Source organism: Pholcus phalangioides, unplaced genomic scaffold (genome assembly GCF_987345545.1).
Source record: "Pholcus phalangioides strain wild (caught in Gottingen) unplaced genomic scaffold, Ppha-v1.0 ptg000024l_1, whole genome shotgun sequence".
Classification (NCBI taxonomy): domain Eukaryota; kingdom Metazoa; phylum Arthropoda; class Arachnida; order Araneae; family Pholcidae; genus Pholcus; species Pholcus phalangioides.
In genome coordinates, this window is record NW_028301616.1 from 24,335,772 (window position 1) to 24,348,620 (window position 12,849).

The window sequence follows — 12,849 nt, forward strand, 5'->3', positions numbered from 1 at the left end:
ATTTCATGTCAAATCAACAACACTGCTGTAGTTCAAACTACCAGAGGGCGATTGAGCAGAGGCTCCCACACACAGAGAGGATTGAGAGAGCGAAGAGGTACAAGTTACAAGAATTGCGACTAAGAAGAAAAAAATGCATATATATAGGGGGTGGAGGAAGAGATCGTCCGCATATAGTAAAGGAGGAGGAGGACAGAGAGCAAATGACCGGATGGGGTTCTGCCATATAAGAGTGTGATGATGATGATGATCCTACCGCAGAAGAGGGATAGAAAAAAAAGGAAGGAACGGACCAATTATATCAGCAGATTGAGGTGAGGACAAACAGGTTTGTTGCACTTCGTTGAGTAGTCTCTTCCTCTCCTTCGCCTCGCTTCTCGATGATGTGCGGTGTAGAACAAAATCGTCTCTAGTATTTATTAGGCATTCCCGTAACTCTATATATAAAATCTATCTCCCGTTATAACGTGATCATTCCAAAGCGACATATAGCAATGACAGAGATAAAGAATTGAATTATTACGATTGAAAATGGCTATGTATCGGTTCATCTCGTCATATCGAGAAAATATCAAGCCATGCATTCAATGCACAATCGGTAACCAGATTTTCTTCACTCATAATAAATCATGAATATTGGCCAGTCACATTCGTTGCAAAGGCACTCAGTGGGAAAGATGCCTTTTTTTTTCAAATACTCACCTCATCTGAATCTCTTGAATTCATGGTCAAATCGGCATCATTTCACAGATCAATAGTGTTTTATACTTTTTTTAACGAATTTAATTCACCGATGTCGATTCGTGACTCCTCATCAGATGCATCGGGAACCACCGCGGCGAATGAAAATCGGGCACATGTCGATGAATTTGGTAAACGATCGAAAGAAGTCGATACCGTCACGAGGATACTCATCGAGGATTCGGTCGACTCATCGGATGCAAATCCGTGCCGTATATGTATGTCCTGTAGCAACCATTCAGATCGTCTGGTATCACCGTGTAACTGCATAGGTGAGGGATCATCTTTTTATCAGGGATTTGGCAACTGTGTTTTCTCAATTTTTTCAAAATTTCAGTTTAAAAAAATATTGATTTTTATATTCAAATTATAATCTTTAGGCACGCTTAGACATGTCCATGTCCGTTGTCTAGAGCGATGGTTGTGGACTAAGAACACCGACGTCTGCGAAATCTGCCGTTTCCAGTTCGAGTTGGTGAAAATTAGTAAGGTCCGATAAATTTCTGAATTTACATTATTTAGATCAGGAGTGCACCACGGGACAAAGGCGGCCAGCCAAGGGGGAGGTTCCATCATGTCCGTGAAAGGTGTTCCGGTAGAAAAGCAGCAGTATTAAAAAGCAGGAAAAACACGGAAATTCGGGATCCATATGGGATAACATCAGTTCTTGCCAAAAAATTTCCAAAGGTTAGTAAAGTTGCCATTTATAGCCAAACAAGATTGTCATAGGGAAGCACAGTTGTCAACCATCGCTAAAATTTCTGAAAAATCGCCAAAGACGGGATATATAGAGGACTTTTCAACTCACAATCGATTAAAATGTAATTCATCAAAAAAAAGTATATAGTAGACAAATGTGGTTGTGTGTATATGAAATGAATGTATGTATATGGCTATAATTAATTAATTATGATTAATATAATGATTGTTATCATCATATAACTTATAATCTTTAATTAGCCAATTCTAGCCAAAAAAAAAAGTTGTCAAAGATAATCATAGTTGCCAACCATCGCTAAAATTTCTGGAAAAATCTCTAAAGATAGTAAAATAGTGGGTGGGGGGGGGGGATTACTTCAACTCACAGTCGATGAAAATATAATTCATTAAAAAATATGGTTGACAAACCAAGTCGAACCCGAATTTAAGGAATTATCCGAATTGGGCATTTTTTGGTTCATTAAATCGAGGAAAACCGTAAAATTGGGGCCCAGATTAACACAAAACTTCTAAGCATAGAGCACAGAAGCACACATAAGCTAAGCACAGAAACTTCTAAAAAAATTCGTTAAATCAGAGTCTGACCGTATGTAAAATGAATATATTTATAGGACTATAATTAGTTAATTAAGATGAATATATATAGTGATGATTAATTTAAACTCTGTGCGTGTGCGTGTCTTGATTTCAGTAAAAAATTGAAGTAAGATTCGTTTAAAGCTGGGAATTTTATAGGAAAGTTGGGACGGTCTAAATCAGTCTCCCAACCTTTTTTGTCCCATCGCCCCCTTTTTTAGAAATTTTTTTCTCCCATCGCCCCCAACGCAATCTCACCCATAGGATCCTATGTTATATCCGTAGCTTCCATCGCCCCCAAGGGGGGGTTAACGCCCACGTCGGGAATCACTGGTATAAATGATGGGAATGCCCCCGTAAAATATCGGTCATATAGTCACCCCCATGCATTCAAATTTCTGGCCTGTGAACAGCAGAAACAGTCTCGGCCCCGCTTAATCGGATATCATTGATTCCAACACATAATATCTGATTAATCCATTTTTGACTGAGTACGCGCCTCTGTGATTGTACCTAGTGATAAATTTCCCATATCCGTTCGAAAAATTGGCTAAAATTTATCAACGAAGGAATTTTATTGATATTTGTAGAAATTTAGAGTTCATCAAATAAAAAAAGTTATTATTTTTAATTATGTATGCAGTTTTACTAAGAGAAGTACTTGATTACATATTTTCATTGATATAAAGCTGGCAGCACATTTTTCAAAATGTGTGTGAAAAATTGATTCAAAAGAGAAATTTTTGGGGGAAGTTTTCTTGGAATAAATATCGATATATGGATAAAAGTAACAAAAAATTAGTATAGTGTATAAATTGAGAACTGGTGAAAAGGATCAATATCAGTAAAACTCTTCGAATATATCAGACAAAAAAAGGCATAAAAGTTGCATTTAATTACAATTATCACATACCTAAGATTTTCACTTTTTATTAGGAAAGTTAGCGCTCTCTATTGGCGATAGAGAGAACAAAAATAAAGTTTTGTAACTATAAGTAATAAATAAGTTATAAATGTACGTATTAGAGACAACTTGCGTGTGTGTGTGAATTTTTGGGGGACAGTAACTACTCTCAAACGTATTTTTGTTGATTTAGAAACATATTTCTCTATTAATTTTAAATTTTTTATTCAATAAAAACATTATGTATCTAGTGGTTAACGTGTGTAAACAGCTGACGTGTGAATCGTAATATTCGATTAAGCGGGGAAAAATCGTTTTGAAATTATCAAATAAGCAGGGAACTTGGTCTTTATGGGAGAAATTTTGTGGTGTGGGAGGATTTTATCAGTTTAAACTGGTGTTCTCTCTCCCTTAGTGGGTGTGCCACAGATGCGGTCGCACAGGGCTCCGCGTTTTGGAGGGTCCCACGCACTTACGGTAACAAGAGTCTCTTTCTTAAATTCTGAACTTTCATCCTTTTTGTAATTCAAAATTTTCCTTAAATTCTTGAATTCTGTGAGTTTTCATAAATTCTTGAATTCTGTGAATTTTCATAAATTCTTGAATTCTGTGAATTTTCATAAATTCTTGAATTCTGTGAATTTTCATAAATTCTTGAATTTTATCAGTTCTGGAATTCTATGAATTTCCATCAATTCTGATGCTATTTATTTCATTTATTCTGAATTTTCATGAATTCTGGAATTCTGTGAAGTTTCACCAATTCTGAAATTATCTCTATCGTAATATTTTGAATTTTTATAGGAACTGGAATTTATTTTATTTTTTTAATTTTTTTTTCTTTTTGCATTTCTTATGAATTTACATGATTTTCATTAACTGAATTTTCGATTCCCCTCTCTCCAGAAGGAAAAAAATCAATTCCGAGGGACCCCGAAATATTATTTTATTTCAAGATTTCTCTGGCCCCGCTATTATTTAAAAATAATGCGCCCCTGAAATCATATATAGAAAAAAGTAAGAAGTTTGGCTTTTTCGAGACCCTTTAGAAGTCGGGCCCGGTGCGCCCGCCCACCGTTAAATCCTCCTCTGTTTACCCGTTATCCGATTAATTAAGAAGGGGCGACTGTACCACATATCTGGATCGCGACACATAAGTTGGTGCGCTCCTGAATTGGAAAATAAATTTTTGTACAATGTATAGATTAATATTTCATTAATTTCAATTTTCTCTCTGAAGACTTGGCGAGAATTTTTCACGGATCCATCCGCAGTCAATGAGCGCTCGAAGGTGTCATTCGAACTGATGAGAATGTTGCTCGTCACCCCGATCATGATCTTCATCGTGTATGTCTTAATATGCGGTGCTAGTGATGTCCTTTCTCGTGGTTCCATCTGGTTGCCGATGCTCGGATTCATCTGTGGGTCGTTCTTGGGCATCCTCCTTACAATGTTCGTCTTCATCAGCTTGGAGTGAGTTTTGTTTTCCATTATATAAAGCAATACAATCGAAGAAGTCATAAAAGGGAACATTTTCACCTGTTTTCCGAAAAACACTTTTCAACAATTTTTGAATCTTTTTGAAACGGTACATTTTTCACAGAAACACTTTCAAAGTCTCTTCCGACAGTAGAACCTCTCGATAACGGACACCCATGGGACCGAAAAATGTGTGTCCATTAATGAATAGTAAAATACATTGAGTCCCTTTTTAATGTTATTCAAGAAAGTGTTCGTTAGTGGAGGTGTCCGTTATAAGAGATTCCTCTGTCGAATGACCGTGTTTTTTTTTTATGTTTCTCACCAGAGAGTGTCCTCAGTTTGCTAGGTGAAACCTTCTGAAAATTTTCTATTCGAGTGATATTGCCAATGGCAGCCGAAAAAATTGTCAAAGGCATGTAAAGTTGGCAACTATCGCTAAAACTGCTGGAAAATCGCCCCGACGAGAGATAGAGGGTTACTGCAAGTTGCAATGTGCATCAACGTAATTCACCAAAAAAGCGTAGACTGTTAACAAAATATGTGAGATAAATATCTTTATCACAATTACTTTTTATGGCATAGTCATAATTACCATAATGCACAGGTGCTAATGCTTCCGATTTACCCGGAAGCCTTCCGAGAGAGTTTTCAGCCTTATTAAAATCATCCGGTCGGAAATCAAACTCTTCCGATTTTTCGTATCTTCATAGAAAAATCCCTAAAAGTCCTTAAATTGTGCTTTTTTTTTAATAGAAAATCACGAAAGAAAATACTCTTCCGATCCTTACAATTTCAGGCTGACCCCGGTTTCTCAACAAAAACATGGGGGAATAAGGATTTCAAGTACGAAAATATATCGGTAATTCTTGCCAAATAGGATGCCAAAAGCATGCGAAGAGGCCAATTATTGCTAAAAAAAATAAGGGCTGTAAAAATTCGTCCCGGCAAAACGGAATTTATACATGGTCACCAGCTGGAATTTAAATAAAAGTCCCCCTGGGTTTTCAAGCTAGATTTTTCAAGTCTGAATTGACACCTATGATATAATGTAATTTATAAGCCATGCAAATAATCTCAATTCTTGATTTCAAAAATTCTCCACTAAACCTTGTTGAAAATTAGGGAAAACCATTTTATAAAAAAAAGTTAGGACAGCAAAAATTACGGGTATATCCTATAAATCTGCTGTGATAGTCGAGTGGTCAGAGTAACGGACTCTCATCGCGAGGACCCGGGTTCAAACCCCGTCGGCTGAAGTTGGTTTTCTGTGGGTCCCAACTTCGAAGAGCGAACCATTCTCCCCGTCAAAAGTCTCACCACAGAGAGCAACAGGCCTACAATTTATTCAATCATTGATACCCATAATATTAATACCCAATCATTACATCTTAGTTTGAAAAACTGATGGCAGCACTATAGCAAGCATTACACAGTAACAAGGTTCACAATACATGCGCGCACATTTCCCAGCATGGCCCAGGCAAAACCATCTACAGCAGAAGACCTCCGCGCGAAGCTCGTGACGCCACTGAAGATCATCTCATTAATAGCCATTGGGCCAACGCTTGCGCCGTCTTTACCCCTTTTTTTGTAGTACAGTCGAATCCCGTTTTAACGAATACCGTTATAGCGAAAATCTCGTTTTAACTAACACTTTTTCAATCCCCCAAATAAGTTTAAATGGGAACAATGCTAGGTAACCTGGAATTCCTTTATAACGAAATTTCGTTATAACGAAGTGATTCCTCCGGTCTCTTGGCGTTCGTTATAACAGGATTCGACTGTATATGCAATGGCTATAGATGAGATGACCTTCTTCAGTGACGTCGCGAGCTTCGTGCGGAGGCCTTCTGCTATATATGTGGTGTGTTGGCCCAGGTCTTCTTCCACCTACTAAAATCTCTTCATTGAGACAAAGCGGCGTGCCATGGCTCTGGTAAGGAGGAAGAAGAATATCCCATAAATACGGGTCATACGGTCACTCTTTATACACAGATTTTCGGCAAAAATACCGCAAATCTGACCCGCGGACTGTAAAGGTTGAGAAACGCTGCTGTAGGTGAATCACATTATTTCAGCGTATTTCATATAAAGATCACTGGAGTTTTGTAAGAAATGAAGATTAATTCCATTCCAATCATTTTTATCTTTGATGTTCACTCTGACTTCTTTTGTTCTTACGTAGAAACGTGTATGGAATCATCAAATGCTGGACCCGAGATCATTCTGTGATCAGGCTGGTGTTGAGGAGGATTCCTCCCGAATCTCTTGAAGTACAGCCAAAACAACATCCTGCTGGTTCGGGAACAAATCTTCCGATTGCGGAGGTAAGGTCGTCGAACGTATCGGTTGAGGACTTGCCAGGTCCTGTAAAGGAAGCCATCACCGATGGTGTAGCTGATACGATTCTTTCTAAAAATTCTACGTGAAATGGGAGATTTATTTGACAATCGATTAAATTTTTCGATTCTGCTGCATTTTTTTGATCGCATCAGAGGTGATTGATAATGTCATATATCATTTGATCTCCACACGACTATGTTTTATGCATTTCGTTGTAAATGGGTGGAATATTGAATTATGTAGTATAAAACACATTTATGAACTCGTACCGTGTGCGGAAAATTCGTCGCCAAAAATCCCTTGCAAGGGAAATTCGTCGACGAAGTGACGTGGTGAGTGGATGAGCAGGTGAGTTAGCCAGTGAGAGAGTGAGTGATTGACCAAGTGAATCAGGAGTTAGTAAATGAGCAAAGGAGTGAGTCACTGTTATGGTCGCTCACTTAATCACTCATACGGTTACTAACTCTGTCACTCACATAATCACTCATGGTCATTGACTCGCATGGTCACTGGCTCGCTCATTCATTCGGTCACGCATCCATTCACCCCAGTTTGTTCATACGGTCAATCAATCGCTCACTTACCAACGCATACGGTCATTCACTCATTTGGTAACTCACCCACTCGCTCGCTCACTAATACGGGTATTCAATCGCTCACTTACCAACTCATACGGTCACTCACTCGGTTAATAACTCACCCGCTCGCTCGATCACCGATACGGTTACTCAGTTGGTCTCTCACCCAATCACTCAGTCATTTATACGGCCACTCACTCGCTCACTAACATTTTTGTTAGTTCATTGACTAACTCATTCGGTCACACTCACTTGTTCATAGACCCAATCACTCACTCACCGGTGACGAACTGTTGTCCACGAATTTTTTACACCGGTGATTTTTCCGCCACTTGGTTGTTTGGCAATGAATTTTCAGTAAATAAACTTATACGGGGTATTCAATAACTCCCCATCACTAAAATGAAAGGAGCACACGGTATAGTGCATCTCAAATAATTTCTCCGATCTATCCCATGGTCGAAACACTCATTCGGGAGATTCGTAAATAACTACACGTCAGAAATCGCCAAAATATGGTAGCCTCATAGCACGAGAGAAGTGACAGTAAAATTTCTTTCTGTCACAAGCGATTATGAACTTTTACAAACGTTACATTAAAAACTTAACATTACAAACGTTTACAAACTTAACATTACAAACTTTTCTCTCTCTCTATTTTCTATTGCCAGTCGCGTGTGACATACGCCGAAAATGAGTCATTAGTGACCCTGGGATCAATTGAAGCAACTCGTTACTCTTGACGTGTACTATCACCTCCCTCTTCTTTCAGTTGTACTTTAATACTTTATTGGAAGCAAGGGTCGCAAATGACTTCTGTGTTCACGTGCAATTTAAGCCACTGGCAATAAAAAAAAAGAGGGGGGGAAGGCGGAAAATTTTATAAATTAACCCTAGGAGTGCAAAAGGTATTTCGATCCTGCAATTCATGTTCCGTTTGAAAGGAGGAGTGATTTTTTTTTACTGCGCTTCAGATGATGTGAGCAGGGCTGTCATAATTTGGCGACTTCTGAAGTGGGGATGCACGTATACCTTGAATAAGTAGGGTGCGACCCTGTGTGTGATCCATTGCGAAAATTGTATTTCTCGAGCCGTGTTATCATAACTCAAATTTTAGTTCTGACATATTAACCGATATGAATTTTTTTTTTTTTTTTTTTTTGCATTTTTGCAAGTCAGTATAGAATAAGAGTCTGGATGGAGATCGCAGACCAAATGAGTCTATGATCTCCTATAATCCATATAATCCTATAATCCATCCAATCACACGCGGTTATAGTTTTTACGAAGCTCTTTCACTTACAATCGAACTTGATACGTGCGCTGTTTTACTCGAGCCAGAGAACGAGACTTTTAATCAAGTAGACAGCACCTACTACTATTTGACCATACGTGTACATCGTAAGCATTCCTCTAGGAAATTTCTAGGGAATTTGTTATATGCAGGAACATGTGTGTATGTATATATGAGAGGCCATAACGAATTCACGTTATGTTTGTTTCATGTTATACTGGTGCTGCCATTTGTCTTCCATATCTTGAAGTCGATAAGGTAAATGACTGAATTTTCTTGTACGTAGAAAGCATCTACCGTGATACGTTAAATATCATAATCATGACCATGAATCTGGTTTCTACAGAGCGCCACAATAACATGGGCCTACATTTCCTTCATCATTGGCATCACATGAGTAAAGTTCAAGTAGACATTAACCCTAACAGCGGCGATCCCGAAATATCTCGGGTTCTTAAAACTCTTTCGAAACGGCAACCCCGAGCCCAGATACCTTTGTAAGTTTTCTTCTCCTGATAACATATTTTCCTTCCCCCGCCCCCCCCCGTTCTGTCAATCAATCACCAGCGGATGGAGTCAGCTTCTGTTCTGATAATGTGTGTGTGTGTGTGTGCTTGTGCAAAAATGAAATTTTCAGAAATTTTATTCCGATTTTCTATCAGAGGTTCCCTCAGGACCATGGTTTCCTGACCATGAATAGAAATAATTTTTTTTTAAATAGAAAAAGAAAATCCAATTTTTTTTTTTTGTCACGTGGTACATGAGATTTCCCAAAATTATAATTATTAATTATTTGGATTAAACTAAGGTAATTAATTTACACTAATTAGAAAGTTAATCAATTGGAAACTTACATTAATTGCAAAGAAAAACATGCTAAATTGATGTCCAATTTTTTGAAATTTCAAAAATATGTTATTTAAGTAGCCTGGCAAGAAACAAAATTATACGATTTTGTCACGATTGTAAGAGCGGTCATAATTCGGGTTAATGGGTTAACAACATTTTTTATTAAACGCTTAAAAGAATAATCATAATCACGAACGTGACGCACAATTGCGAAAAATTTCTCTAGATTTTTACAGAAACCATAACGAGTTACGAGAGAAGTTCACCTAATTTCTAAGTATTCAAATGAGGGAACGCAGAATCCAGTCCAAAAAGCTATTACGCATACATGCATGCGAGTATGATTCGTATAAGAGGGCAACGCAATCGTTTCAAGGAACGTCGGAAACTGATCGATGCGAGCTACTGATAGGAAGAGCGTGAAATTGAGCTACGGTTCAGAGTGGCCAAGAAGCTTCCTTTGAAATGATCTCAGGAAAATCATATGTTCGTATATCCTTCTTTGTTATCCTTCCACTGAAGTGAAAAGATTATCAATCGATATCAAGCAAGATTTTTTTTTTTTTCAAAAACATCCAAAAAGTAACAAAAAAGTCCTCGACTAAAAATTCCATGTTTCTCTACTGAATTTTCTATTTATTCTTTTTGGTGGGAACATACAAATTCACCGAGTATAGGAATATTAATATTGAATTTTTTCGTAATTTAATTTTTGTATATAATGTTACATAATTGAAAGAGCAAATTTCCAAAAGAAAAATTTACTTTTAATTTAATTTCACGACGGTGAATGACAAGTAATTGATGAGTTCGTCCCTTTCAATTTTTTTATTATATTGGTATTTTTTTTAAATTTCCTAATTAAATTGTTCGTTGATGGTGAATGTAGAAAGATAATTAATCATTTCCCGAAAAATATAGAAATTTATCGGATTTTTTTTCCTTCATTCAAGTTACACAAAAATGCGATCATTTATAACACACTTTCCACTGAAATTAATAAATTTTGAATGGACTCAATTACATTTTGTTCAAGGTCTCGTTCCTGAATCAATATCTTGAATACGGTGAAGTAACGCTGTGCTTTGTTCTTTGTTGCGTTTCTTCTCGAATCTGCTGCCGTTGCATAGAATATTATCATTAACATGCCTGATACATTATGTATCGTATTAAATTCATGTCACGAATGCCTTAATGAAAGTAGACGAGTGGAAATTGCGGAACACATAAGAGAGAATTCTTATAGCTATTATTCATACTTTGCACCTAGAAATTACATGGAATATATTTCAGTCTGCTCTCGGAAAATATTTGATGGGATCTGGGAAATGCATTCTTTGTATTCTTTATCATTGCCAGGATGTAAAGGAGAAATGTGAGAAAACGAAAGCAAGTGCTCCCTGTATTGTATACATGGTTTATGTCAGCGAATATTATATACTCTCATTTGCAAGGTGACCGTAATTGAAGTAGAGATGTTTGTGGATACGGTTTAAAATTGATGAATCGGTTCGAAATCTATCCCTTTTCCCGTTTCGCATTTTTTTGTAGAAGAGAAATGGCATATATATTGCTTAAAATTGATAATTTTAGCAATATTTAGTACTTTGATATATATACAGGGTGTCCTGCAACTGCTAGCACGGCCTTCATCTCATCAACCGTCCGTCTATTCTGATTTCAATTCTAGAGGTCTGATTTCAATTTAAAAAATGCTCAGCGGGCGTTCAAAAATGACCCTTGTACCAGAGTTTTGAGAGTGAAAATACAGTGTGTCACAAAATAAAATAACTGGATTTTCATACGGTCCCTTGTCTTCTAACATCTAATTAAAAAGCTGTTGCCTTGTTACTCCTGATGCCAAAAAAAAACAACAAAAAAATTCCATGTTTCTAAGTGCAATACACACAGAGACATTCGAATTCGAAAAATTTAGGAAATTTGGGAAACAACAGCGTGTTAAATGCGGGTGAAACGGTCTTTTCGCATTTAACGCTGTTCTTTTCCAAATTTCCTCCGATATTTCTTTCTGATTATTGCTCGGTTCAATATATTTCTTGATTTGATAATTTTTCCCAGTTATTTCCTGATTTGATAATTTTTCCAAATTATTTCCTGATTTGATCATTTTTCCCAATTATTTCCTGGTTTGATCATTTTTCCCAATTATTTCTGGATTTGATAATTTTTCAAAATTATTTCTTGTTTTGATAATTTTCCCCAATTATTTCCTGATTTGATAATTTTCTCCAATTATTTCTTGATTTGATAATTTTCTCCAATTATTTCTTGATTTAATAATTTTCTCCAATTATTTTTTTAGTTGATAATTTTCCCCAATTATTTCCCGATTTGATCATTCTTCCCAATTATTTCCTGATTTGATCATTTTTCCCAATTATTTTTTAATTTGATAATTTTCTCAAATTATTTCCTGATTTGATAATTTTATCAATTATTTCTTGTTTTGATAATTTTCCCCAATTATTTCTTGATTTGAACATTTTCTCCAATTATTTCCTGATTTGATAATTTTCTCCAATTATTTCCTGTTTTGATAATTTTCTCCAATTATTTCCTGTTTTCATAATTTTCCCCAATTATTTCTTGATTTATTATTCCTTTTCGATTATTTCTCGATTGAATATGTATTTCTTGCGGAGTATTTCTTGATCCGATTTTTCATTATTTGATATATAGTCCATTTTTCACAATTATTTCTTTATTGGATATATATTCCTTCTCGATTATTTCTTCATTCAATAATTATATTCATTTAAAACTTCTCGCTATAATGTGTCTATTGAATCGTGAAATTTAAATAACCTTATGAAACGAACAACTGAATTTAGCCCTTTTTCAATGTATGTTGGGGTTTAGCCCTTTTAATGTAAATGCATGTTGGGGATCCTTTTATGTGCATCTGAATTTATTTTGCGTTCATTATGTTTCATGCGAGAAAATATTTAGACATATTTCGGCTGGTATTTCGTAAAGCTTTGGAACACAAGCTATCATTTAGAGCATTTCCACGAAGCTCTAATATTCGCTATTGCGACTGTCTATTCATGGTCCCCACATTTTAATCTCCATGATGAGAATAAGTTTGAACGTTTCCCTTGGAAAACAGCGCGAATCGCTTCGTACTCGAGAAATTTTCATCATTTTTTTACCGAGCAATATCGGTATAAATTTTGGTGTTACAGGTCCTCTTATCAGCGAATCTGTCATTCGCGTTGTGTACTTGCGCCGGGTAATTTTATTACAGCCTAGAGTTGTTACTCAAGTTTCTCAATACGATTGTCTTCGGGCGAGGAACTCAATCAGACCAAGTTCAAATGAGGGAGACTAACTATTATTGT

General features: G+C 36.4%; 1 protein-coding gene across 1 annotated transcript; it reads left to right on the top strand.

Moving 5' to 3' along the window:
• Positions 1 to 793: 793 nt before the first annotated feature.
• LOC149069055 (E3 ubiquitin-protein ligase MARCHF2-like) lies at positions 794 to 6,852 on the top strand. The gene is made up of 4 exons (XM_089250341.1): positions 794 to 1,013; positions 1,122 to 1,231; positions 4,182 to 4,414; positions 6,609 to 6,852. The coding sequence occupies exons 1-4, from the start codon at positions 794 to 796 to the stop codon at positions 6,850 to 6,852; spliced, it is 807 nt and encodes a 268-aa protein (XP_089106467.1).
• Positions 6,853 to 12,849: the final 5,997 nt, after the last annotated feature.